The sequence below is a fragment of the Pseudorca crassidens genome, chromosome 12, assembly GCF_039906515.1.
Source record: "Pseudorca crassidens isolate mPseCra1 chromosome 12, mPseCra1.hap1, whole genome shotgun sequence".
NCBI lineage: Eukaryota > Metazoa > Chordata > Mammalia > Artiodactyla > Delphinidae > Pseudorca > Pseudorca crassidens.
In genome coordinates this window covers 67,329,527-67,355,095 of record NC_090307.1, presented here as the reverse complement: position 1 = coordinate 67,355,095, position 25,569 = coordinate 67,329,527, and the positions used below count along the sequence as shown (strand labels likewise).

The following is a 25,569-nucleotide window of genomic DNA, read 5'->3' as shown; positions in this document are numbered from 1 at the left end:
TACCTAGAGCTTTTGTAATTAAGACAGTGTTGGGCTGGCCCAGGTACCTTCTCGGACTGAGTGTGAAAAGCAAAATTCTTTCACTTTCAGAAGAAAATATGGCAGGATATCTCCATGAGCTATTAGCACCAAATTCTCTTAAACAACACCAAAAAAAAGAAAAAAGTCACAAAGGAAAAGATTGATGAAACTCACTACTATTCAAATGAAAAACTGCTGGACCAATGAATAAACAAACAGAGAAAAGCCACGCAGATAGCCTGGGAAGTGATATTTGCAATATGTGTGACCAGCAAAGTGTTAGAATCTCGGATAAACGAAGCACTCCCTCAAATCAATGAGAAATGGAAAAAACAACTCAGCAGAATGGGCGCAGGCTCCTGGGAGGCCCCGGGCAGGAGAGGAGATGGAGGCGGTGCTAGGCAGAGAGAAGACGCCCCTTCCCAGCCTTGGGGGATGGCAGAGCCATAGGACAGCGACAGCTACACGGCTTAGCACTCGGCCAGGCTGCTGGGAGGGAGCACGACGGGCTCTCCAGCTGGGAAGCCATTGTGCTCTCTGGCCCCATGACGCCCTTCTCTGGGGAAGCCCTGGGGAAAACCAGCTCATGCAGGTCCGCCGGACTGGAGTAAGTTCACTGAATGTAAGTACACACGTTCAAACAAGGGATGGGCAGGCTGGGGTTATAATCAGGAAATGGAGCCCATGACACACATGGGTACATTCCCAATGATAGCATTAGGTTTTTCAAGTACCAAAGGGATACGTACAGCAAAATCCATTTAGAGAGTTTTAAAACATGGAAGGCAAGATCTATATACAATTACACCTATGCCCCCTTCAGCGCAAAATCCTAACCACTAGACCGCCAGGGAATAATACAAAGACATATGTTGGGGATGAATTCACCCACTACTGGTGGCTCCAGGGAGGGCAGGAGAAAGGGTGCTGGGTGGGGGAGGTTCACAGGGGGCTGTATTTTGTTTTGTTTTGTTTTGTTTGCAGTACGCGGGCCTCTCACTGTTGCGGCCTCTCCTGTTGTGGAGCACAGGCTCCGGACGCACAGGCTCAGCGGCCATGGCTCACGGGCCCAGCCGCTCCGCGGCATGTGGGATCTTCCCGGACCGGGGCACGAACCCATGTCCCCTGCATCAGCAGGCGGACTCTCAACCACTGCGCCACCAGGGAAGCCCAGGGGGCTATATTTTTTTAAGCAAAATCTCAAGCAACTATGAAATATGGTTGAATGTTAAGATTTAGCAAATCTGGTGATGGTTCCTGATGTTCGTTATCATCATCTCTCTCTTCCCCTGGACGCTTACACAGGTCACAATGATTTTAAAAGCCTTGAGTGAGAACGGCAAGTCCCCTCTCTCCACACCCTGGGAAGGAATGTTCCTGAGTGGTGAGCAGAGGCGTCCATGGAGCTCAGCCCCAGAACTGGTCCTTTATGGAGACGCCCCGATATTCCCAGGGGCCCTCAACCGTGGTCGCCCAGGAGAACCAGCCAAGGTGCGTTCAAGGAAGATGTGGGCAGGGCCCACCAGGTGACGTGGGATAGGGCCAGGGATGGGGTGGTCTTTTAAAAAGACCACCCGGGGTGCTGCTGTCCGGCCTGGCACACCCAGCCCAGCCCAGCTAGAGGAGGGTATGGCCCCGGCTGGGCGGGCAGCAACCCCAGCTCCCAGGGCTCTGCTCAGCCTGCCTCTCTGCACCTGTTCCCTTAGTCACTTCTCTCTGGGCCCTGATTCGGGGAGTGTTCCCGCCTGGTCCTCACTTCAGGCCTCTGGAGCAGGGGGTCCCATCAGCCTCAACGTCCCAGATGGGGAAGCAGCCTGTCTAGGGGCACACGGGGAACGAGGGGATGGCAGAGGGACCTGGTCTGTCCAACTCCTGGCCTGGGACATCTGAAGGCCCATGTCGGCCTTAAGGCACCCCCTTTAAGGCCTGATATCCTGCCTCTTGGAATGAGCCCCTCATTTAAAATTGCTCATTGTGTCTTGTGACAGGATGGGTATCAACCTGACACGAATCTCAACCCTCCAGCTGCGGTCGGTCAGCGGGTGGCGGTTACCCTGGACTCAGCATCAAATTAGCAGGAGCAGTCAGCTGAAGGGGACGGTGAGCCCGGGGTGGGGTCTTTCATCCTTAAAACGTGCCCTGGTGCTTCTCACAAGAGGACGTTTACAGGGCTCTTGTCACCAGGGAAATACAAACGAAAACCAAAGTGAGACGCAAGCACACACCCACCATCAGAGCCAAAAAATCAAGTGTGGGTGCGGATACAGAACGCCTGGGACCCTCATACGCTACTGCTGGGAGCGTAAATTGGCAAAACTCTTTTAGGAAGCCATTTGTAGTACCTTCTAAAGCTGGACATAAAGTTGCCCTGTGCCCAGCAATTCTCTCCAAGGCGTATCTCAAAAGAAATGCATACACATGTCCATCGAAAGACATTTGTAAGAATGTTAGCGACCACTGTATTCTCAGCTGCCACACACTAGAAACAGTTCAAATGGCGCTCAGCAACAGAGGGGATAAACAGACCGTAGCGCCCTCATATAGTGTGCATACCACACTGCAGAGCAAATGGGCAAATACACAACGCACAACAGAGACGAAGAAGCTAGAAACAAAATACTACAGACTGTATGTTTCCACTTATGTCAAGTTTAAAGAGGCACAGACTAACCCGTGGTCTTATAACCTGAAGACAAATCAGCCGGTTTACGTTTGGGTGAGGGGTGGTGACTGGTAGGGGCAGGTGCCAGCGATACTCCGCACACTTCTTCATCTGGGTAGCGGTGCCCGGAAGTGGCAGGTTCACTTAGTACAAGTTAGTCAAGCGTTCACGTATGACGTGTGCCTTTTTAACATGTATATGGTACCTTAATAAAAGCATAGCTTTTTTAAAAATATGCTCTAAACTGTGATCGGCACGGCAGGCGCCTGACTAGGAGAGGAGACCGAGGGCCACCCAAGCGCCCACGGTGAGCCTACCTGCAGGCAGCTGTGCCAGGTGCTTGAAGGCCAGGTGCAGGTTCTCCCGGCAGGCTGATTGGGGGTCGCTCAGCAGGAAAGACAGGGCGTAGATGACGTCATGCTCTAAAAAGCCATCTCTGGGGAAGAGAAGTGGGATTTAGACACAACGAACGTGCCACGAGAGGATCCAATAAGAACTAGAGGCGGTTGCCTGCCCTCCCGGCCCCTGGAGCCTAAGCCCGTGCCGGCTGGACGGGACCGCATTCCTGCGGCCTCCGGAGAGAAGGCACAGGCTGGGGGTGGCCCTCACGTCAGGTGAGAGCAGTGCGGCCTGAGTGGTGGAGGACGACTCCAGGCAACAGAAGTGCATGACCAACCTCCCCTGAGCAGCCGGGCTGAGCTGACCGCTTCTCTCCACCTGCCGGGCACAGACCTGCGGACTGTCCAGGGCAGCCACGTGCCTCCAAACCCACGCAGGCCTGTTATGCTTCTTGTTATAATGATATGGATTCACTGAATATCAGGTAAGCCAATTTGATGGGAGAAGAGTTGGTGGTTTTTGTTTTTGTTTTGATTTCCTTATGAAAACAAAGGTGAATGTTTTGGGAAACTCCAAGGTCAGTGTCTAAAAAGATAAATAAATAGGGCTTCCCTGGTGGCGCAGTGGTTAAGAATCCACCTGCCAATGCAGGGGATGCGGGTTCAAGCCCTGGTCTGGGAAGATCCAACATGCCGTGGAACAACTAAGCCTGTGTGCCACAACTACTGAGCCTGTGCTCTAGATCCCGTGAGCCACAACTACCGAAGCCCACGTGCCACAACTACTGAAGCCTGCACACCTAGAGACCGTGCTCCGCAACAAGAGAAGCCACCACAATGAGAAGCCCGCGCACTGTAACGAAGAGTAGCCCCTGCTCACCACAACTAGAGAAAGCCCACACGCAGCAACAAGGACCCAGTGCAGCCAAAAATAAATAAATACATTTATTTTAAAAATAGTGAGATGATTGTGAAGATTCTAGAAGGGTTTTGCATGCAGATTACTTCATTAATGTCTGAGTGCTTGCTCTACTTTAAAGAATCAAAGCTCCATGATGTTACAGGTGCTGGTTTAAGCAAAAAAGATGATGGGAAGCTCCATGCAGTGGGCCCATAGCCAAGAAGAGGCACACAGGGATTGCTGACTGCCTGATCGTTTAGGGGTTTGGGGTTAAGGTGAACTGTTTGAAGGGAAGATACAATTTCTTCCAATCCTAGCTTTTTAACCATTCCTTCTGATTAACCAACTAACTGCTGGGCCCAGTTACGTCTGGTGAGGGTTTCAAGGCTGCATCTCTCGAGGCTGAGGTCAGAACTAAATGAGAACTCAGAGCGGGGCCTGGCCCAGTGCCCAGCACACAGGAAGTGCCTGACTGTGCTCTGCCGTGAGGTCTGTATGAGTCGTTCTGGGAGAAGGAAATCACAGTGGGACCCCCAAGTTGCAGGGGCCTTCCCTGACCCCCGGTGTGAGGTGTCCGGGCCTCTTCACTCTGCGCCCAGGTGCCCACTCAGAGTCACCCTGCTGGTAAGTCAGCTCTGTAAGCTGTAACTCCCCAAGGTGACAAGAGGCCAGGCCCCTGGCTTCCACACTCATCCGCTCCCCGTCACTCCTCGTGTGGATCCAGGAAGGCAGGAGGTTTCAACATGGGCAGTTACTCAGGGTTTGAGGGGTGAGATGACCATTGAGCCCGGCGGACTTCAGAAGTCGGCCCCGGTCACTTCTGCCCTTTGTCCAGCGTGGTGTGCTAGAGTGAGCTGGGTCTTGGAATCCTGGACCCTGGGCACACCAGCTGCCTGCTCCGGGCTCCTCCCCGCCCCTTGCGGTGGTGCTGGGAGGGACTTTGGAGAACAGTGTGCCAGTCACATCGGGTCCTCAGTCGGTGACAGTTTCTGCACTGAGTCGCCCTGCTAAAGTGGTTACAGCCGGGAACCACCCCCCACACCTCCTATGAGGATAAACAGACCTATGGTCACTGTTACTGGGCTCGTAGTTTCCTGTAATCCCCAAACTTCAAGCATCCCTCCTCTCAGCCTCCGTCACCCTCCCTGGGGTTACTCCTAATGTCCAAATCGGGTCCGGAAAGAGGAAAAAGGAGCAGGAAGAATGAGAGAAAGCACTTTTCTGGATCTGTCTCAGATGAGAACAGTGAGACTCGACCAAGAGCCTTGCCAGGTCAGAGCAGGAAAGGGCGGCGCTGCAGATGCCAGGTTCGAGCCCACTCCCCCGTTCTCCCCGGCACCCGTCTGCCCTGTTTGGTGCAACACCTGTGAACTGGGGCGGTCACTGTGTCACCACCTCCCCACACGCACCCAGTTCATAGCGACCTGTTGGGCCAGGGCTGCGCAGGGATTGGGCTGGCCACCCCCCTCCCAGGGACCTGACATCAGAACCCAGAGAAGAGATGGGGAGCTGAGGGGTCGAGGGGACCAAGGGGCTGAGGCGGCCATCTGGAGGTGGCCCTGAGCAAGCGGGTGTGTGAGTTCCCAAAGACCACCCATCTGTGGGGAGAGGGAACCAGAGAGAGAGCGCCCGCGGCCAACCAAGCCACCACGGAGCTGACACTTCACGTGCATGAACTCATTTAACTCCCTGCCCCGCGAGCAGCTCATTCAAGGTCGTTCAAGCATGTGCCACCCAGGGGAGGGGTGCGGCTCCAAAGCGTGACATTGATACCCAGAGGCAGCTGCTCACCTGCCCACGTTGTGGGTGGCCATGATATAGAGCACCTCAGTGGTCTTGATGCGCACCAGGTCGTTGGTGTCCATCAGCAAATCTTTCAGGCTCTCCAGGCAGCCTACGGGCAGAAAAACCTCTGAACATTCACCACGCTCAGAAACCAGCTAACCTAGAAGTCGACAAGTGAGCTGATGTCCAGAACGAGAGCACCAGGGCTCTACTGTTTGGGGGTGTGAGGGCATCGTGTGGGTGATGGAGTGTTTCAGAGTCACTGGCGGGGACTCTGGGTGCTAGAAAGGCTCATCCCCCAGGACCCTGTCATCCAAACCCCCTCGTGAATCTCTGCACACCTCCTCCCAGTCCTCCACAGGGTTCAGAAAATGCCCTTTGCGTTTGGAGAGACCGGAAGTCAAATTCCAGCCTTGTCACCCACTAGTCGTGTACCCTTGAAAGGGTTACACCTCGGGAAGCCAGACTGAGCACCTAAAAATCTTGCCTTATTTACTTATGGGGCAGCCCTAGCCTCACACTGCTTCTCTCTGAGCCTCCATTTTCCTCTGTGGGTTGAGGCGGTTCCTTCCCTCCCAGGGCCAGTGCTACGAGGACTAAGGTAACACGGGCACTGCACGTATGGCAGCGCTGGCCCAGAGTCGGGCTCGTTAAATAGCAACCTTTTTTATTGAAGCTCCACCCGGCGTAGGGACCGCTACCACCATCTCTGGGATTAAACTAGCCCTTCAGATAAGGCTGGTGGGGGAGGCGGCAGTTCACTCATCGTGGGCCTGATCTGGGACAGGTGTGACCGTGCCACTAAAATCAGTTCAACTCTTATGTGGGTAATTAAGAGAGTGGGACACAGTGGACACAGGTCCCCGTGTATGTGTGGTTTCAGTAGGGCCAGTGCCTATCTTCTGTGACAGCCTTGCGGGTGAGACAGATAAAGGCCTATTGGGTGGATGTGTGGCCACCGGGTTGAGTCATAGCAGAGGGGGCTGACCACTGGTGGTGTCCAGTTGAGGATGGGCTGACCAGCTGGGAGGGATGCTGTGAAGGGGCCACCTCAAGCTGCTCTGTGTCTGTCCATCCAGACCACAGTCGTGGTCACTTGGGCTGTGCCACGCTCACCTATGCGGATGGCTGTGTAGACGTGCTCGGGGTCGTGCATGAGGTCATACAGAGCCATGAGGGCTTTCTGCCTTGTCAACAGGTCCTCCGACTGCAGCTCCTCGTTCAGCTTGGGCAGCGCCCGGCAGCCGTAGGCAATGGCAGCCTGGGTGGGGTTGATGTCGGGGGGCAGGTACTTGGAGATCTGGGTGTGGGCCATCTTCCCATGCCTCCCGCTCCTGCACAGGGCGGCTCTGTCGCTTTCGAAGTGAAGCTCTGCAGAAACCACTGATTAAAAGAACCCAAAAGTTGTCAACATTGCTGCTGTGATTTGGTATTTTTACTTCCATTTTACAGATGAGCAAACTGAGAGTGAGAGCAACAAAGGGATTTGTTCAAGGTCACAGTGAAGCCCAAACTTCACAGTGAAGTGGCGGCCCAACCTGCAAACTTCAGAGTTCTCCCGATACTTTATAGGCTGGGCCTTGGGACAAAGGCATTGAAAACACAAACTAAGCCAAATGAGCAAACACTGTATCAGCTCCATTCAGTGCTTATCTTGTGCCAGCAATACCTGATATCCAACTCGGCTACCCCAGGAGGAGGGGTGGAGGAGGAAACTGAGGTTTAGGGGCAACGAGCCGTGGAGGTCACGAACTAGGAACCAATGTTCAAATCTGGGTCTAGCACATCCACCCATCAGGGACCCACAGTCGGATGCTCCCGGCACATCCATGGAGAAGGAAATAAGGTTAAAGTGCGATTTATTTTTATTACACACACACTTTGAGCAACTGTAGGCAGTGTGGCTTAGTAGTTAAGAATGGGCTCCAGACCCAAGCCAGTGGGTGGCCCTTGACAAGTTATTTCCTCTGTGTCTTTCTGCAGCTCAAAAGGGAGATGATAATAGCACCCACACCCACCCCAACCCCCGACCCCCGCCAAGCTGCCATATTCGCTGAGACTCTTGAGCCTGGCTCACCAGGGCTCCAGATACTTTGGCTGAGTTATTATTAAGCTGATGGGGGTTGTGACCGCGTTTAGTGGCAGTGACAAACCCCTGCCTGTGGGAACCGACTCCACTAAGAGAGGTGAGCCGGACTCTGATTCCGGGCACCTGGTGACTCGGGAAGGAGGAGAAGGGGCCGGGCTGGAAGAGAAGAGGGGGCCCAGCCATTTGGGATCGGGGCTCCCCTCTCAGGAAACGGTGGGCGCCAGGGACAGGGGCCTACCCTCATCTGAGGGGTATGGGCTGCCTTGGGGTGGGAGGGCGCGGGGCCTGTTGATCAGGACCGGGTGGGTCTGGGGACCCCTGGCCCCTGGCCCCTGTCGGCCGCCGCAGACTCACCTGCTTCAGCGCGCAAGGTTCTGTAGCACTTGCCCGTTGCCAGGCGACCCGGTTGCCAGGCGACCCTGAGCAGCGTCAGCCACGCAGCTCTTGCACACTCGGCGCCCACCGCGCAGGCGCGAACATCCCAGGCCAGGGCCGGCAGTAAAGTGGGGGTGGTGATATTTTACAGGGTTACTGTGGGGAACAAAGGCGGCTCAGCTTTGTTCATAGCGCGGAAGGGAAGTGTTTATGTGCGCCGTTCTCTGTACTGGGCACTTGGCACACTGTTAATCCTCAGAGTAAACCTGTGAGGTGATAACATTCTCCATTTTACGGACAGGAACCTCAAAGAGGTTCAGTAGCTTCTGCTGAATCACTGAGGCCTGATTCCAGGACTGCTTAGCCCTGGTCCAGGCTCCTTCCTCGGCAGGCTGACTGGCTGGTGACAACACAGGTCGGCCCCTGCAGTGGACTCAATGCACTGCTGGCCAGAGCAGTTGTTCTTGAAATCAAGCCAGAGCCAGCCACCACATACACCAAACCCTCCCAGGGCTCCCCACTGGTCTCAGGACAGAGTCCGGACTCCTAGCCTACCGCTCGAGGCCCTGGGTGAAGGCTTCCTCCACACATGCTGGATTCTTTCTTAATCCCCCAAATGGCTAACTCTTTCCTGCAGCTGGGCTGCTTGTAACACTATCCACTTCTTTGTTCTTCAGGACACAACTTGGTGTACTCGTCCACCAGGAAGCCGACCTTCTCCCCAACTCCAAATTAGCTAGTGATCCTATAGCTTAATTACCCCACTGGCACACTTCCCTCTTCTTATTCTCTACTTGCTTGTCTGTTTCCCCCAACAGACTTCCCTGAGGGTGGAGGCCACTTCGGTCCTGGTTCCTTGCCTCCCCAGTGCCAGGAATATACCAGGAGGCCTTTCGGTAAGTGTAGAAGAAGTGAATGGTTAATGGATTTGAGTCAAGCTTCATAATCAAAGCACTTTCACCATCTTGTGTGATCCTCACAACAAACCCTTGAAGTACGTAGTCAGGTCCATTTTATACCAGAGTAAACGGAGGAGGAAGTTGAGCAACTCAGGGAAGCTCACCCTGAGGCCTGAGCCCTTAGCAGTGAAACTCACTAACAAAGACACCAAGCGTCGGCCTCCAGCACATTTAACTCTGAAACGAAGGCAACTGACTTCGATCTGTGTGCCATGGACCCCACTTCGTGATGTGGATGTCTGCCCCTACCGCTGTCCCTCAAAGGACCAAGTCGTGAAGGGTCTGTCTAACCTAGAGCATCCTAGCTTTTGTACAAAGGTGGTGTGGAGAGCATTGGGCTGGGATTTAGGAAATCTGGGTTCCAAATCTAGTTCTAACTCATGAAGCAAATCCTTTGGAATGTGTGAGCCTTCATTTCCTTGCTTGTGAAATCAGGGAGCTGAATCAAGTAGATTCTCAAAGCTGGGAATTCCAGATCTCTCAGGATTTGGTTACAGAGAGTCTTTTTGTAAAATCGTCCTTCAATTTTCTGTTTTTCAATCTCCTTTTTATTATTTTTGCAAACACACACATAACATCCTATGTAGCATATATGTTAATTTGTGAGACATAAAAATATAATAAGCACCTGTGAATTCACCATTAGAACATTATCAGTGTCTGCATCCCCTTCCCTTGTCCCATACACGGTCCTCCTCTCCAAAGCTACCATCTCATTTCTGTGGTTACCATCTCATAAATGCCTCTGGAAGCCATCTAGCCCCACATGCTTCTCCCTGCAAACAGAAACTAGCTCACAGAAGCTCAGTGACTCAGGTCAGCCTTTAAACAGCCATTAATTATGGAAATTAATGTTGCAGCGTGAGCTCTAGAAGCCAAGGCATATGACATTCAGGCATCATTTGGTTCAGAACTATGCAGATGAAGGTCAGGAAATGGAAGGCGTGTCCATTCCTTGTCACTGCAGGGCGATCAAATGCCAGTGCTACAGCAAGAGCCTCTTCTTATGCCATGATTGCAGAGAGGAGGAGGTGTCTGTGGGAAAGGTACGAAGCACACCAAAATGCATCAGGGCTAACCCAGAAGGGCCGAGACGGGGGATATTATTGTGTTCCCTCTGTTCCAAAATGTTTATTTTCATTTGAATTATTTACCAAATAGGTGACATATGTACATAGAAGAAAATCCAAAAAGTATGAAAGTATAATGTCTCCCTCCCTCCTTGGTCCCCAGCCAACGGATCGTCCTTACCTATGGCAACCACTGGAATCTTTCCATTGATACACTAAATTTATATGAGTAAATACAATTCATTTACCTTTTAATGTAATGGCAGTATACTTCAAAGAGTGTTCACCTTGCTTTTGTAAATGCAATATTGGTTCACTCATTTAACCTTCACTCCATGCCTGCTTATGTGCAGGCACTGTTTGGCTGATGCAATAAGTCGGGTGGACTATACACAAGAACCCCTGCTCTCATTGCGCTCCTTGGAGGGAGACAGACAATCAACATAAACAGCAAGTAATATAATGTGTTAGAAAATGCTAAGTGCCTGGGAGAAATAGAGCAGAATAAGGGGTTGGAAGGATGCGGCAGTTGTAAATAGGATGCCTCATCTAGAGGTGACATCTGAGCAATGTGGCTATCTGGGGACAGAGCCTTCCGGGCCTAGGAGACAGCTGATGCAAGCACCCCCGTGCCTGGCGTGTGGAGGAACAGCAAGGAGGCCAGTGGAGCATGTGTGGGATGGGGGGGGGAGGGGGAAGCAGTAGGAGATGAGCTAAGAGAATAAATGGGGCAAATCACATGGGGCCTCTTGGGCTATTGTAAAGATTTTATTCATCTAAGAGCGATGAGGAGGCATTGGAGGGTTTGGAGCTGAGGACAGACATGATCTGATCTGTGTTTTAACAAGGGATCCCTGGGGGCTGCTGAACTGGGAATAGGATAGAAGCAAAGGTGGAAGCAGGGAGACCAGTTAAGGAGAGAGATGATGATGGTTGGGACCATGGTGAGATCAGAGGAAGTAGGAGGGAGAGAGAAGATACTGGACAAATTTTTAGGGTAGAACCTACAGGATTTACTGATAGATCAAACACTGGATGTGATGGAAAGAAGTCAAGGGATCTTGGAGATCCCTCCCTACCAGATAACAAGAAAAACACGAAATATTTACATAACAAGAAAAAGATCACATTTGCTATATTATGAAAATAAGTACTTAAACACTGCACATAATTCCCTCCACGTCTGAACCACCAACCCTCCCCAGCCATGGTGACAACAGGGAGGCCAGGTGCGCAAGTCTCTCCACAGTCAGCCCCGCCCAGGCCCGCCCCTGGAGCCCAGGCCCCACCCATGGCCGACCTGGCCCGCCCACCAGGCCCCGCCCTTGTTGCCATGGTGATCACCGGCGCTCGGGCCGCGTCCCGGAGTCTCCCGCGAGGCTCTGGTTGCTATGGTGATCGCGGCGCGAGACGCTGACGGAACACTTTTGGCTGTGAGCCCCATCCCCGACGTCCCGGATTCGTCAGACGCCCGCCTGTCCCGTGTGGTGCTCGTTGCCATGGTGATCGCGGCCACTGGACCCTCCGGACTAGGCAGCCTCAGGAGCCTCTGCAGCCGCCGCAGGTGAGTCAGCCGCCCCTTCGGACACACCCTCTCCCGCCCGCGTGTTCCCCCGCCCACCTCCCACTGCATAACCTGAAAGCGGCCCGGGCCCCGGGCCTCCTAGTTTCCTGACCGCACACCCCGGGCCCCCAGTGCTGGTCTGGGGAGAGATGGTCCGATGCGGAGGACCACAGGCCTCTCTCTCGGTCAAGGCCACCCAGTGCGGAGGGGGCGGGAGGGAGAAGGAGCCGGGTCTGTGGAATAGGCTGAGGGGCCCGGTGCCGGCTGTGGTGGTTCTGGGAAAGGCCTGTGGGCTGAACCCTGAGGGCCCTGCATACCCAGAGCCTTCATCCCTTAAGGGGCAGGAGCGGGGGACCCCTCCCCACTCTACTTCCTCTGCCCGGGCTGTGTGCACAGCCTGGCGACTGTGCTCCTTCACTCAGCCCAGAGCTGAGCTCAGGGAGGCGCCACTCCTGGTGGACATCAGTCAGGAGACTCAGGTCTCCTCGACTCCAAGGCCTGGTGGCAGGCCTGGTACCCGCCCCCGTGCCCCAACACACACTGCCTGCAGATTGGAGAGATGACCCCTGGCATCCTGACATTCCTGACAGAGAAGGAGGCTTGGACCTGTTTTCAAAGCTACTGCAACGTTAGGTATCAACTTTGGGGGAGTCCCCAGTGATTTGCACAGTTCCCTAACTCTCTTCCCCCTTTTGGGGCCACAGGACTCCCAGGAAGAATGAGGTCCTCTGTGATGCCTTTGGGACCCACGGTGAGCCGGGACCGCGTCATCACCAGCTTCCCTAAGGTAGGGAGGCGTTAGGCCAGCCCTTGATATGTGCACTGCTCTCCGGACACCATGCCCTCATCCAGCTTTCCCCACCTCACTCACCACTGGAAACAAAGCAGGTGAATCGGGGAGGTCAGTGCCTCACTGACAGACCCCAGGGACTCAGCAGACTTCTTGAGAAGCTTGGTGTTGACTTGCCCAAGGTGAGCCAGCAAGTGAAAGGTGACACCAGGAGGCAGTGTGGCATGGATGTTAAGGGCACAGACTTTGCAGTCAGACTGTCCTGGGTGTGAGTCCTGCATGTCATTAAGCTGTGTGACCGCGGGCAAGTTACTCAACCTCTCAGAGCCACTGGTACAGAAGGATAATTCCTCTCATATTGGGTGTCTGGCTCATGGTAAAAGGGAGCTCCCTTGCCCAAGTGTGGTCACTGTTTTTCTCATTTTAATTATGACATTATCAAACAGCACTCCAGTTTCCTGACACCAAATCCGAAGTTCTCACCCCTTACCATTCTGCCTTCTGTCCTTGCTGGAAACTCACAGCTCTCTTCCATCTATATTAAAATCCATTATTAATCACAGCAGGGGATGCAAATCTGCACAGCCTCCCAAGGGAGCAGCGGGATAATGTCTCCCAGCACTGCAGATGCTCAGGGCCAGGCACTGCAGCAATTTGTAAAGTAGAAGGTCAGACACAACATAATGTCCTCGAGAGGGGGCCACGCAGACAGCAAAATGCTGCTTCTTGACACAGACTCGGGGAGGCATGAGCGCCTCTCAGGGGCTGATGCACAATGAGAGCCAAAGTAAGTTGTTGAGCACCACGTGTGAGGAAAGGAGCAGAAATGCATGTGTTTGCTTCTACGTGCAGGGTATCTGGAAGGATGCTTAAGATCCTGCCATCAATGGTTGGTGCTGTGTGCGGGGGGAGAAATCCTCTCTTTTGAGTCTTGGAATCTGTGCCCAGGCCGGTGGGGGAAGGAGGGTAGGCTCTGGGTATTTGGGGTCCGCCGTCATTCCTCCTCCCCCTCTCCTGCCTTCCCCCCAACCCCGAGTTCTGTCTCAACATGCACAGATAAAGCCTCGGTGCCTTAGACCCGTGGACAGTGCCCCCAGGACTTTCCATCTCATCAGAGGCCCAGGCAGCTGCTTCTCTACTGAACTTGACAGTGGTGACTGGGGATGACGGGGACTGGGGTTAAAAAGCCAAAGGAAGGGAAGCGTGATCGGCACAAAACAGTCCAGGTCTCATGGGATGAAGAACCCCAATTACAAAGTGGGATGAGGCTCAGAGAGGTAGGGAGGACTGCCTGAGGTCACACAGCTGGGCGTGGGGGAGCCCAGACTTGACCCAACCGTGGCCGACTCCAGAGCTCTGACGTTTCCCCACCTTGGGAGGCAGGCTAGGGCATCCCTGCTTCCACAGAAGGTAAGATTCTCCGCCAACTGCCTGTGGCCAAGTTCATCCCACACTCCAGGGCCACAGCACTTCAGACCCAAGCAATTCGTGGTCAGATGGGGCCAGTCCTTCCTTCACCCCATGTGCCTCGGTTTTCCTCTGTGCACTTCCTGCCAGCCTTCCCTAGCACACTTCTCCAATCTGTCCCCAGTCCTGGGACCCCTCTACTGACCGCCGTGTCTTGGCCCGCCCCCAGCTTGACACTGACACGGAAGTGGACGGAAAAGCAGCCAGCTTTCCCGAGAGGTGGCCACACACCTTCGCATGGCCGGGGGCCCTGGGCTGAGCGCTCGTCTGCACTGCCCACTTGCTCCTCCAGTGAGCAGACCAAGAGGTGCCGTGAGGGGTGTCCCCACCTTACAGATGACGACATGGGCGCTGTGAGGTCCCGCCCTCACCCCTGGCCGAGCTCCTTCACCGTCCCTGTTGCCTTGGTCTCACAGAGCCGAGACGGCAGGTGGACCAGGGCAGAGCCGCAGGGGCCCTGAAGGACAGAGGGGTGGCCCAGGGACCACAGCAGAGCACAGCAGCCGTCTCCAGCTCGGCCTCCTCCCACATCCTGGCCATGCCCCACACTTAGCCTTGGCCAATCTGACTGTAAAACGTAATGGTCACCTTTCATTTGTTTAACATCATTTTTTCTAATTATAGAACAAACCTGCATTCGATGTGTCATGGCGTCTTTGCTGATCACTTAGTATGTATGTGCCAGACCAGCTCTGCGCTGGTGGCTTCACAAATGTAACCTCGTTTTATGCCCCCAAGTCCCTGAGATTTTCCAGATGCAGAAATTGAAGTTCGGAGACGTGAGGCAACTACCCAGGGTCACACAGCAGCTGAGGGTGGACACAGGGGCCCTGCTCTTAGACCACTACCTAGTTCTGCCTTCTGAACAATATGGAAGATGAAAGTGCCTTCCAGGACATTTTCCATGCACAGATATGCATATTTTTAAAACAAAAATGGCATCAGAGATCCATAGAAGGGGTAGGAGGATCTTGGCACTAAAAGGGCCCTTACAGCCCACCCCTCCTCTCATTGGAAGAGGCCCAGAGGGGACAGAGGGTTGATACGCCCACAGCAAGGGCACAGCTGCCCCCAGCGGGACACAGCTCTCTGGATCCCCGCCTGGGCTCCCTGGTGTGTCCTTGTCCCACTGCTCCTCCTCGGGGCTCACAAGACCCTGGAGCCTTGGGAGTCGCTGACAAGGTAGAGGACGGATGTGACCGAGGCTCAGGAAGGAGCCTGCTGCCCGCTTGGCGAGCTTTGCAGGGTGATGTGCCCACCTGTCTGTCTGTCTTGTTTCCAGTGGTACACGCCCGCCGCCTGCCTGCAGCTCCGGGAGCACTTTCACGGGCAGGTCAGCGCCGCCTGCCAACACAGGAATACGGGGACCGTCGGGTGAGTGCCGGCTTGGCCAGGGGAGGGTGGGGAGGGTCGAGCGCACATGTGAGTGTGTGGATGCGGGCACCGCCACCCCATACAGGTCTGAGGAGCATCTGCCGTTTATCTGGCTTTACCTGCCGCACCTGCTGTAGGAACAGCTCCCCCCTCGGTGAGGCCAGCAGCGAGGTCTGAGCACGGCTGTTCCCTCCAGAAGCATTTCCTGCCCTTCAGGCCTCAGACTTAGTGTTGGGTCCCTGCGGTCTCCTCTGAGTCCCCACCACACCTGCCCCCTCGCCCAGACGGAGCGGGTGCCCCCTGCACCATGCTCCTGAACTCCATGCTGGGTTCCTCGCCAGGCCACACGCAGGAAGGAGAGGCACGTGTGCGCCCCGTCACTGCCTCAGGGCGCCTGGCACTGCGGCACAGGTGTCCTGTCATGGTCACATCTTCTTAACAAACAGGTGCGGGGTCCTGCTTCCGCCATGCATCCTGAGGGGCTCATGGTCTGTTCAGGGAGAAGGCTGAGCTCACAAGTCACATGGGGACAGTGAGGCCAGGACGGCCGAGGTGGCCATGGTCATGGGCTGAGCATGGCGGCGGCTGCTGGGGGAGTGCTGGTTCCACACCAGGGGCTTCCCACCAAGGAGCTCCCAACCCTTCCCCACACTCAGTGCTGGAAGGCCAGGAAACTGGGGCACAGGGGAACCCAGTGGCCCTGCGGCAGCACCTTTACTCCTCCTGAGAAGCAGAGTCAGGGCCACCTGCTCCAGAACTAGCAGCGCAGGGAATTCCCTGGCAGTCCAGTGGTTAGGACTCGGTGCTTTCACTGCCGGGGCCTGGGTTCGATCCCTGGTCAGGGAACTAAGATCCCGCAAGCCTCATGGTGCAGCCAAAAACAAAACAAAACACCAGACGCGCACGCGCACACACACACACACGCACACACACACGCACATACGCACACACACGCGCGCGCACACACACGCACACACACAGAACTAGCAGGCGCGCGCACACACACACGCACACACATATAGAACTAGCAGTGCAGACGCGCGCACACACACACACACACACACACACAGAACTAGCAGTGTAGACGCGCGCGCGCATGCACACACACGCACACACACACAGAACTAGCAGTGCAGACGCGCACGCACACACACACACACACATAGAACTAGCAGTGCAGATGCAGCGCACACGCACACACACATATAGAACTAGCAGTGTAGACGCGCACGCGCACACACACACACGCACACACACACAGAACTAGCAGTGCAGATGCAGCGCTGAGGTAAGGGGCGCAGGCAGGGGTACAGGGCCTGGGGCTGTGTGCCTGCCAGGACACCACCGTCACCCTGGAGGGCGTTCCAGGGCCAGGCAGGCTGGGGGCATGTTGTGGACTCAGGTCTGCACGCCTGGGCCATGGCTCTAAGGTTCTCAGCCTCCCTGGGGAGGGGGGACCCTGCTCACCTAGAGCAGCTACCCCTCCCTCTGTGTGTGTCCTGCACTCGCACAGCAGCATTCCTGGGACTGTGGGTCACGCCCAAACCACCAGTCTCCTTCACCTGCAGACAGCAACAGGGCACCTCTGTGTCACCTGGTGACTTGGTGCAGCTCACCTGGCCACGTCTTCGAGGGAGGGGCCGTGTCTACTCTGCTCCCAGGCAGCAGCTAGTTCTGGAGCAGATGACCCAACTTGGACACAGCCCCACCTGGGGCTCTTCCCGCTGCTCCCTCAGCCCAAGACTCAGCCTCCCATGGTGCCCATTTGTGATTCTCATGAAGGGACAGGGACCCAGTTGGGATCAGGGGTACAGAGTCCCCAGAACAAATGCAGGTCCTCCTGCCCTCCCCTCTGAGGGCCAGTGAGGGGGACGGACCTCCCAGAGTGTGTCACAGGTGACCTGTCCGCATCACGAGTGGGGAATGCAGGGAAGGAGGGGCCCGTGTGCGCGAAGATGCTCCCGTGATCGTGCCTGAGAGCACCGCGCCGTACTCCTCACAGGCTCAAACTCTCCAAGGTGGTTGTGGTCGGCGACCTCTACGTGGGCAAGACCAGCCTCATCCACAGGTGCGCCACCGGCCCGGGAGGCTCCATTACATGTCGCAGTGGAGACCATGTGGCTGCTGGGAGGGGGTGCAAGAAATCTGGGAGATGGTGGGTCCGCGGGGAGTGCAGCGTCCTAGGAGCCTGGCATTGGTCACACCATCCCCGGGGCCACAGGCTCCCCTCCCTGCCCTCCCTGCCGGCAGACGCGGTACTTTTCACTGCCTTGACCCACTTGTTGGTCTCCTGCTGCCGCAGCCTCTCTCCACACGGAGTTCCCGCTGGCAGCTCCGTCGCCCGTGGCCTGTCTCTGCGGCCTGTCTCCATGGCCGTCACCGCCTGGTCTTCCCTGAGGGCGGGCTCTGATGGCTTCCTCGGCCCCCACAGGTTCTGCAAGAATGTTTTCGACCGCGACTACAAGGCCACCATCGGGGTGGACTTTGAGATGGAGCGCTTTGAGGTCGCCGGGATCCCCTTCAGCCTCCAGATGTAAGTCACCGCGCCTCGCTTGTTTCCCATCATATGGTTGTGGAGGGCTTCGCGGAGACGCCGGGGGAGACCCCGGGGAAGGCCTCGGCGAGCGGGCAGGAAGCCCCGGGCGGTTTTGTGAAGCTGGGCTCTCTGCTGCCCCAGTCCCTGCAGCCTGATGTGCCCGCCCCCGCCCCCAGCCTCCCCTGGTGCTCCCCGTGGGCCCTCTGTGATCCCATTTGCCAGGCCAGCAGCGCGGCCTCCGGCAAGTCACTTCAGCCCTCCAGCCTCTGTTCCCACTTGGAAAACGGGGCCAAAACCGTTCCCTGCGTTCTGGGCTCTAGCAGAGGCCACACAGTCCACAGACCTTACTGGGGCCTGATGCTGCCCCGTCTCTCTCCCTCTGTCTGTGTGTCTGTCTCCTCCCTGCCAGACCTCATGCCTTGGCCTCTCAGGGACACACACACACACACACACACATCCCTGGCTTCGGCCCCTCTCCTCTAGTTTCCCTCAGAATAGCCCAGGGTCTCCCCCCAGCCTCATGCTTTCCCACCAGAGCCCCTCTCCTCCGGCACCTGCTGGTCTCCAGCCTGGCCCTCTCCTGCGTGGCCGACCCTGCTGGCATTCGCTGGGCCTCTGTCTGGTCCCCTCCTCCTGCGCTCTCTCTGGTGCTCACCCCTGCTCCCTGGATTCACTCCTCGGGCCTCCATGCCCCGGGCTGGACCTGGGATCGCGGTGATCATGGTGGAGCTCACCCCCTTGTGGACTTCATTCAGCTCCTAATGTGTCGAGACAGTGCCCGCTCCTCTGAGACCAGTCCCAGTGCAGTCCTGGAGCAGATGGTACCACCAAACCTCTCCCAAGGGGGTGTACAGGGTCAGACCAGAGGAGAAGAGGCTGTGAAGACACAGGCCTGCAGGACCGAGGGGATGAGGAGGCAGGAGAGTGAAGCAGCACGAGCTGCTGGGGGCAGCCTAGCGGGAGCTGCGGAGGGCAGCTGTGTCTAATTAGAGGGCCCAGGAGGAAGCAGGGGGCTCTCCGGGCTCCGCCTCTCCTTGTCCTACACAGAGGCCATTGCCAGCCAATCAACTGGCCCCACTGCCAGGCCACCCTCCCAGCTCCCACCCAGAGTATTCTTCAGAAGTGGAAATGTGAATGAATTAATGAAAGAGCCAAACAGTTCTGCATCATGCTGGATCGCTTGGAAAAATTTCAGATTATTGGTGTCTTGTTCATGGCTTGTCTACTCGTTAGTTTACTGAGAAAACTTAAATTTTGATGTGTTGATTTTTAAAAAGGGTGGATTTTCAGACTCAGCCCTGCATTTTGACCTACAGCCTTGTTCTAAACCAGGGCAAGCAGATCTCAGCAGGTAACTTCCTCTATCTTTACTGTGCCCATGGCAGACATCATTAATCAATTGCATTTTTTTTCCATGGAGCCAGAGCTCAGCTCCTCCAGAGAGCCAGAGCTAACTGATCAGAGAAGCAAACCATGTCCTTGTCAGACAACGCACCCCACCCAGAGAGCTGAGCGTCCCCTCCACTGCCATGGGGAAGGTGGAGCTACACCCCAGTCACACATGAGCAAGTGGCAGAGCCCCAGTCCCATTCCCGGGGTCGCCTCTGCAGGTGGACTTTCACATCTTGAGAGCAGCCGCATCAGGGAGCACATTCTCTTTTTTATGGCGCAGTTGGAAGGGACTGAGCTACAGCTCCTTTCATCTGGGCAGTGGAAATGCTAAGGCCGCGCCCCTCCCCGATGAGCACAGTGCACCCAGAGAGGGGGTTCCCCATGGGCGCCCAAGGAAGGAATCATAAGGAGCTGGGGGTGGGGCTGGCTGGCTGGCAGCAGCCACTTTGTGGCACCCATGCAGCTGGTGCGGGCGCGTGGGTCTCCGGCCCAGGGCCCCACAAGCCTGCTGCCTGTGGACACTGTGATCAATGGCTTAACCTGCCACCTCTCTGTTTCCCCTTTTCTCTCTGTCTCCCTCTCTCTCTCCCCCTCCCTCTCGGTCACGGCGCAGCTGGGACACAGCAGGACAGGAGAAGTTCAAGTGCATCGCGTCTGCCTACTACCGGGGTGCCCAGGGTGAGTAGCCGGGTGACGGCAACAGTGAGGCCTCAACCATGTGCAGCAGGGGCTCCCCGTGAATTCCCTGCTGGGCGCACAGCAAGATGCCCAGGTATTCCGTGCAGGCACCAAATCTGTCCTCTGAGAGCCACTGAGGAAACACGGGGCCGGTCCTCATCTTCCAGCCGGGCCCAGGCCAGCCTCGGCAGCCACGCGCTTTAGGGACCCACGGTGGCGGGTGCTACCTGAAAGTCTCAGCCCCAGTTTCAGCTCAGAAGGGTGCTCAGAGTGGGGTGTACTTGTGCAGAGACCCCGGAAAGAAGAGCAGAGTCAACTCAGGAGCGGGGGGCGGGGCTTGGCTGGAGGGGAGGGGTGGAGGTGGGCCCTCAGGTGGGGGCCAGCGGGGCTCCTCGCCCACCACATCCTTGTTGAGGGCGCCCCAGCCCTGGGCAGGCCTCCCGGTCAGCAGGCAGTAGCAGCATAAGCCCCCTCCTCTGACCAGGAAGAAGAGAGAAAGGGTTTCAGTGAGAGGTAAGAGCAAGCGGTCCGAGGCATCCAAACCGGACTCAGATGATGAGGTACAGTTAGGTCCACTCAGTACTGGTGTTAAAAGTCACATTTTCACTAAGGTTTGAAAAAAGCAAAAACAGGAAACCACGAGCACCTCAGCTGTGGATTGGAATAACAGCTCTGCCACATCTGCTGTGGCCTCTCTTCTCAGGGGGATGACACCCCCTGGGAATAAGGCGTGGCGCCTGGCACAGCCCTGCAGACAGCAGCCCGGCCACGGTCACCACCACCATCAGCTTCCTCCTTCACTTCTCAGCCCCTCTGCCAGAGCGGGGCACATGGGTGGGCCTCCTGCAGCCTTCAGCCGAGGTGCAGAGGGAGGCCCACGTCCAGCCCTGATCACACCCCTGGGGCCAGAAGAGAGCAGGCCAGGAATGCTCTCCACATGGGGCCACCCAGGGCACAGGGGACCAGACAGGGCAGTGATGAGGGGAGCTGGGGGGAGGGGGCTGCATCTCCCAATTTCCTGCCCACCCTGCTCCTCAGAAATTGTTCCCCTGAAACTGGTTGTTGCTAATCGCCCACACGACCATAGCTGCCAGTGGGGGAAAGTCTGCCCCACGTCAGGCCCTAGGCCAAGAGCTTTAAAACAGCTGCTCCAACTTAGTCCTCAGAGCTACCCTGAGAGCTAGAGGTAGCTGTGGTCCTCACCATGTCACAGACGAAGGCTGAGGCTCTCAGCGTCAAGGCCTCACCTGCACTCCCTCAGCCGTAAGAGACAGAGGGGAGATTTGAACGCAGGGGCTCACCTTGCCTCCCTGGAGCCCCCTGTGGCTGGGCCGCTGGGTGTGGATCAGAGTGGGGGGCTGGGTCCCCAGGGCGGCCATGGGTGTCTCCCTCCCAGCGTCCGTCACCCCCATCAGTTCCGCGGGAGCCCCCTTGTCACGCCGTGTTTGCCTCCCCCGTCACTGACCGGCTCCTGGCTCCCCCCTCCACCCCATGCAGTGATCATCACGGCCTTTGACCTCACTGACATGCAGACCCTGGAGCACACCAGGCAAGTCTGGGGCTCTGCAGCCCCCGTGGGACCCTTGGGCCCAGAAAACTGCCTGGAGGGCTCCCTAAACCTGGGCCATGAGCTGGGCCCCTGACAGTGGGTACAGGTGACCAAGCTTGCGGGTCAGCACCCGCCACCCACGGGCCGATGACTGTTGGCTACCTTTTTATCCTTCAAGATCTGCAGCTACAGCAGAAGGCAGGGCCAGCTGGGCCTGTGGCCAGCGCAGAATGGCGCACGCTGGCTTCAGTGCTCTGCTGTTGTCATCTTGAAAGCCTGACTAATTTGTGGCGAGGGGCCTGGCATATTCACCTCGCCTGGGCCCTGTCTCTGGGGACACAACTGGGCACTTGCTGTCTCAGGCAGAGATCTGGGCAAGAGCCGGGGGTTGGGAATTCCCTGGTAGCCAATGGTTAGGACTCCATGCTTTCACTGCCATAGTGCAGGTTCGATCCCTGGTCAGGGAACTAAGATCCCGAAAGCCGCACAGCACGGCCAAAAAAAAAACCAAAAACTTTTTTTAATTAAAAAAAAAAAGAGCCAGGTTCTTCAGCTGACAGACCAGAGCCCCTTCACCTTGCTTTTGTTTGGGGTGTCCACAGCCGCATCTCCAGCCCTGTGAGGGAGGCCAGGCTGGTCACTCCAGTTGGTGACAGTGCAGGTCTCACCCTGGGCGAGGGTAGAGCCGTGGCCGGGACGGGGCCTTCAGCTCCCCCTACAGCGCCCCTGCGTCCCCACCCATCCGAGGCCCCCGAGGCCAGCTCGGGTCAAGCTACCCTCCTTGCAACCCTCGGCCCTGGGAGGACCCGGGCTGCACCCCATCCCAGCTTCCTCAGCCCCTGGGGGGTGGGTGCCGTCTCTGCCTGTCCCCCATGTTCCAGGCAGTGGCTGGAGGACGCGCTGAGGGAGAATGAACCAGGCGCCTGCTTCCTGTTCCTTGTGGGGACCAAGAAGGACCTTCTGGTGAGCGGAGCGGGTCAGGGCCAGGGGCGGCCTCGGGAAACGTGGCCCCTTCAGCCTGGGCTTGTGGAGCAGAGGGTGACTCGTATGTGCCTACGTGGGAACTTGCAGGCGGGGGTCTGAAAGCAGGGCCACTCGGTTCCCAGTGCTCGGGGCTCGTCCCATCAGGGAGGGACGCTGGCGCTCAGACTCGCCTGGGACCGCCGGGCTCACCTGTGGGCAGGTGCCAAGGCCCGGGGAGCTGGGTCAGCAGGGCCGCTTCTCCCAGTCAGGGGCCGCGTGCGAGCAGGCGGAGGCAGAGGCCGTGCGCCTAGCCAACGAGATGCAGGCCGAGTACTGGTCCGTGTCGGCCAAGACCGGTGAGTGGGTGCAGGGCTGCCGCCGTGGTGATCGGGGGTGGGGGCCCTGCCCTGGATGGGAGGAGTGGCACACCTGTGTTCTCTAGTGAGACCCCCGCGGCCGCTGTGGGGCACATCCATCCCGTCCCTGTGAGGTCACGACCAGAGTCTCAGGGAGGCAGTGGTGGGGCTGGGGTTGGAACGCAGCCTCACCTGTAACCACACCATCCTCCTGCCCCTGACCTGGTACGGGTGGGAGGGGCCAGTGACCGGCTGTCCCTCCCTTCCCCAGGTGTCATCATAGAAGGCACTCAAACATCCCTCACGGCCCTCCAGCCCTCCCCCACACCCCACCCAGTCTGCCCCAGCCTCACTGGGTCCCCGGCCCCCTCGCCCACGGGCACTGCTTACCCCGGCCCCCAACGCCTCTGAGCCTCATCATCCTCATCTGGGAAGTGGGGTGTTGCTGTCAATCTCATTTTATTTTTAATGGAAAAATGTGTTTCAAATGATAAAAGCCATATGATTCACTGAGGAAAAATGAGAAAATGCAGAGAAGCAAGGAACAGATTTTGAAAACAGGTTGTTGAGGGGATGAAATGAAACAACTGCCAGGGGTACAGGAGGCCCCAAGGCCGTGGGGACTCGGGAATGACACCTGGGAGCCCTTACCCCGGGCGAGGGGCCACCGTGGACACCTGCCCAGGGGTTGGGTGAGGCAGCAGGAGTGCGAGTGGAAGTACCACCTCCAGCCCAACACAAAAAGTGGCAGCCCCCATGTCCAGTTCCCTCTTCTCCTTCCTGACGGTGTCCCTGAGGCTGTGAGAACCCGCCCTCTTATTGGAGTAACAGCATGTTCCCTGAGAGCTCCCTATGGGCCAAGAAGGACTGCCCTGTGCGGTGGTATAGGTTGTTAACTGCACAAGGGCAGCATGTGTGTCTGGGGCTGGGCCCGGCCCTGTGCCCAGATGGGTGGTCTTGTCCTCCTGGCGGAGGACATGGGGGCCAGTGGCTCTAATCCTCATGGCTGCCCACTGGAGAGGTGCTCAAAGGTTACAGGAAAGCAGGCCCACACTGCTCGGTGCCTGGCCCACGGGTGCTCAGTAGCAATTGATTGAAAGAGTAGATGCCAGGAAACCAAGGCTCAGAGATTTTCAGGAGCAGCCAGGGCAGGTGGCCAGGGTGGGGAGCCCATCCCCTGCACAGCGAGGGGGCTGTCCTGGCTCCCGCACCGCTGGCTCCCCCACCCCCCAGTGCATCCATGGGCAGGGGCAGAGGTGGCCGGGGTCATGGCTGTCCCGTGCCCACAGGGGAGAACGTGAAGGCGTTTTTCAGCCGTGTGGCCGCCCTGGCCTTTGAGCGCTCAGTGCTGCAGGACCTGGAGCGGAGGAGCAGTGCCCGGCCGCAGGTCGGCGACGGGGACATCATCCGTACGTGCAGGTGATGGGCTGGGCTGGGGAGAGGCTTGCGGCCTGAAATCCGCGTCCACCACCCTCCGGCCCAAGACTCAACCATTCCCTTGGCTCGTCGCCCTCTGCTCTTGGCTCCTGGCTGCCCCTTCCCCCTTCCCTCTGACCTCCAGCCTGCAGCCTCCCTGCCCACCTGCCAGCTCAGACACCCACCCCCATCAGCTGCAGGTGCCTGGTTGATGCCAGGTGACTTCTCCCCTCATTACAGGGATGGAGGGACATCCACCCGAGACCCAGGACAGCAAGAGGCCCTCCAGCCCAGGTTGCTGTTAGCTGAGCCTGCGTCAGAGGCCTCCACTGCCTGCATGCGTTTGGGCAGTGCCTCCCGTGACCTGGAGGGTGACATGGAACACCCACCGTGCTGAGCCCCAGGGCTCCGCCTCTTCTCTTTAGCGGGTCGGGAGCCAGGGAAGGCCCCCAGTGGCTGCCCAGGGCCCCATGCTGCCCAGTTGGTGGGGGCACTGAGGCTGTCATCTGGAAGGCCAGTTGCACTTACAGAGTCACTCGACAGCCCCCCGGCCCCAGGAGGCTCAGGACCACAGGCACGGACACGTGCCCCCAGGCCCACGGCGCTCGCCCTGGGCACAGTCAGCATCCCCTCGGGCCTCTTCCCCACTTTCCTGGGTCGGCCTCGGAATCCTCCTCATCTCGGTGGTCCAGACGAGCGGCACTTGCTGAAGTCAAGGCTCCCTGTCTGCTGCAACCCGGATCGGGCAAGAGCACCCAGGTCTCCCCTCCCCAGCTCCCGCCCAGAGTGCCCAACCCTCTCCATGCCCTCGTGTTGCTCCTCCTCAGGGGCTACTGAGCCCCCGCCCACCCCACTCTCCCCAACCCTGGGTGTGTGCCCCCCAGTCCTGCCCTCTGTGGCCATAGGCAGGTGGCACGTCTGGCTCCCGCCTGTTTCTCGTAGATGGTGAGCATTTCGGGCAGCCAGGTGGTTAGCCGCCGGGAGACTAGGCGGCTTCTGTTCATTCGCCCTTCACCACATTTTAGGCTCTCCTTTTTTATAGATAGGAGATACTTCTTTATATAAATCACTCCTAAAGGAATGGCATATGTGCTTATTGTGAAACGAGACAGCACAGAGCTCTGCATGCAGAGTGACAGTCCCTGCGGTCCCGGACGTAAGCCTCGTCTGCAGCGGGTGGGACTCCTGTTCCTACACAGCACGGCCACGACCTGGGTGCCTTGTTTGCCGTTAAACCAGAGTGACTTCTCCCCACGCCCACAGGGCAGGCCGCATTCCGAGGAG

At 57.2% G+C, this 25,569-nt stretch overlaps 2 protein-coding genes and 1 long non-coding RNA gene across 11 annotated transcripts in view; 2 read left to right on the top strand and 1 right to left on the bottom strand.

Annotated features, from left to right (window-relative positions):
- The window catches only part of RSPH14 (radial spoke head 14 homolog), a 62,219-nt gene extending 53,970 nt beyond the window's left edge, over positions 1 to 8,249 (bottom strand). Inside the window, exons 1-4 of the mRNA XM_067700112.1 lie at positions 8,151 to 8,249; positions 6,824 to 7,090; positions 5,714 to 5,816; positions 3,001 to 3,119 (exon numbers count right to left, since the gene is read on the bottom strand). Coding sequence (XP_067556213.1) covers positions 3,001 to 3,119; positions 5,714 to 5,816; positions 6,824 to 7,022 — 421 coding nt within the window. The 5' untranslated portion in view covers positions 7,023 to 7,090; positions 8,151 to 8,249. The remainder of the gene's footprint in view (positions 1 to 3,000; positions 3,120 to 5,713; positions 5,817 to 6,823; positions 7,091 to 8,150) is intronic.
- LOC137203622 (uncharacterized) lies at positions 1,074 to 10,879 on the top strand. Of its 2 annotated transcripts, XR_010933205.1 has the most exons (3): positions 1,074 to 1,512; positions 2,010 to 2,121; positions 8,990 to 10,879. It is a non-coding gene; the product is annotated as an uncharacterized lncRNA (long non-coding RNA). The 2 variants fall into 2 exon arrangements; XR_010933204.1 differs by lacking the exon at positions 8,990 to 10,879 and having other exon boundaries at positions 2,010 to 3,978.
- A 14-nt stretch (positions 10,880 to 10,893) lies between these two features.
- On the top strand, positions 10,894 to 25,366 carry RAB36 (RAB36, member RAS oncogene family). Of its 8 annotated transcripts, none has more exons than XM_067700119.1 (11): positions 10,900 to 11,764; positions 12,469 to 12,551; positions 15,304 to 15,395; positions 17,398 to 17,463; positions 17,827 to 17,928; positions 19,937 to 20,001; positions 21,499 to 21,554; positions 22,436 to 22,513; positions 22,779 to 22,869; positions 24,184 to 24,288; positions 24,526 to 25,366. In XM_067700119.1, exons 2-11 carry the CDS (start codon positions 12,483 to 12,485, stop codon positions 24,588 to 24,590), a joined length of 789 nt encoding a protein of 262 aa, XP_067556220.1. In that variant the 5' UTR covers positions 10,900 to 11,764; positions 12,469 to 12,482; the 3' UTR covers positions 24,591 to 25,366. The 8 variants fall into 8 exon arrangements, with proteins under 8 accessions (XP_067556223.1, XP_067556215.1, XP_067556217.1 ...); XM_067700120.1 differs by having other exon boundaries at positions 10,902 to 11,764; positions 24,184 to 24,278; XM_067700115.1 differs by having other exon boundaries at positions 10,903 to 11,764; positions 24,159 to 24,288.
- Positions 25,367 to 25,569: the final 203 nt, after the last annotated feature.

Coding starts and splice junctions, on each gene's coding strand:
- RAB36 (XM_067700114.1), top strand. CDS start 12,483: ATGAGGTCCTCTGTGATGCCTTTGGGACCCACGGTGAGCCGGGACCGC. Junction 12,552..15,303: donor TCATCACCAGCTTCCCTAAG/GTAGGGAGGCGT, acceptor TCTTGTTTCCAG/TGGTACACGCCCGCCGCCTG. Junction 20,002..21,498: donor CTACTACCGGGGTGCCCAGG/GTGAGTAGCCGG, acceptor CACCCCATGCAG/TGATCATCACGGCCTTTGAC.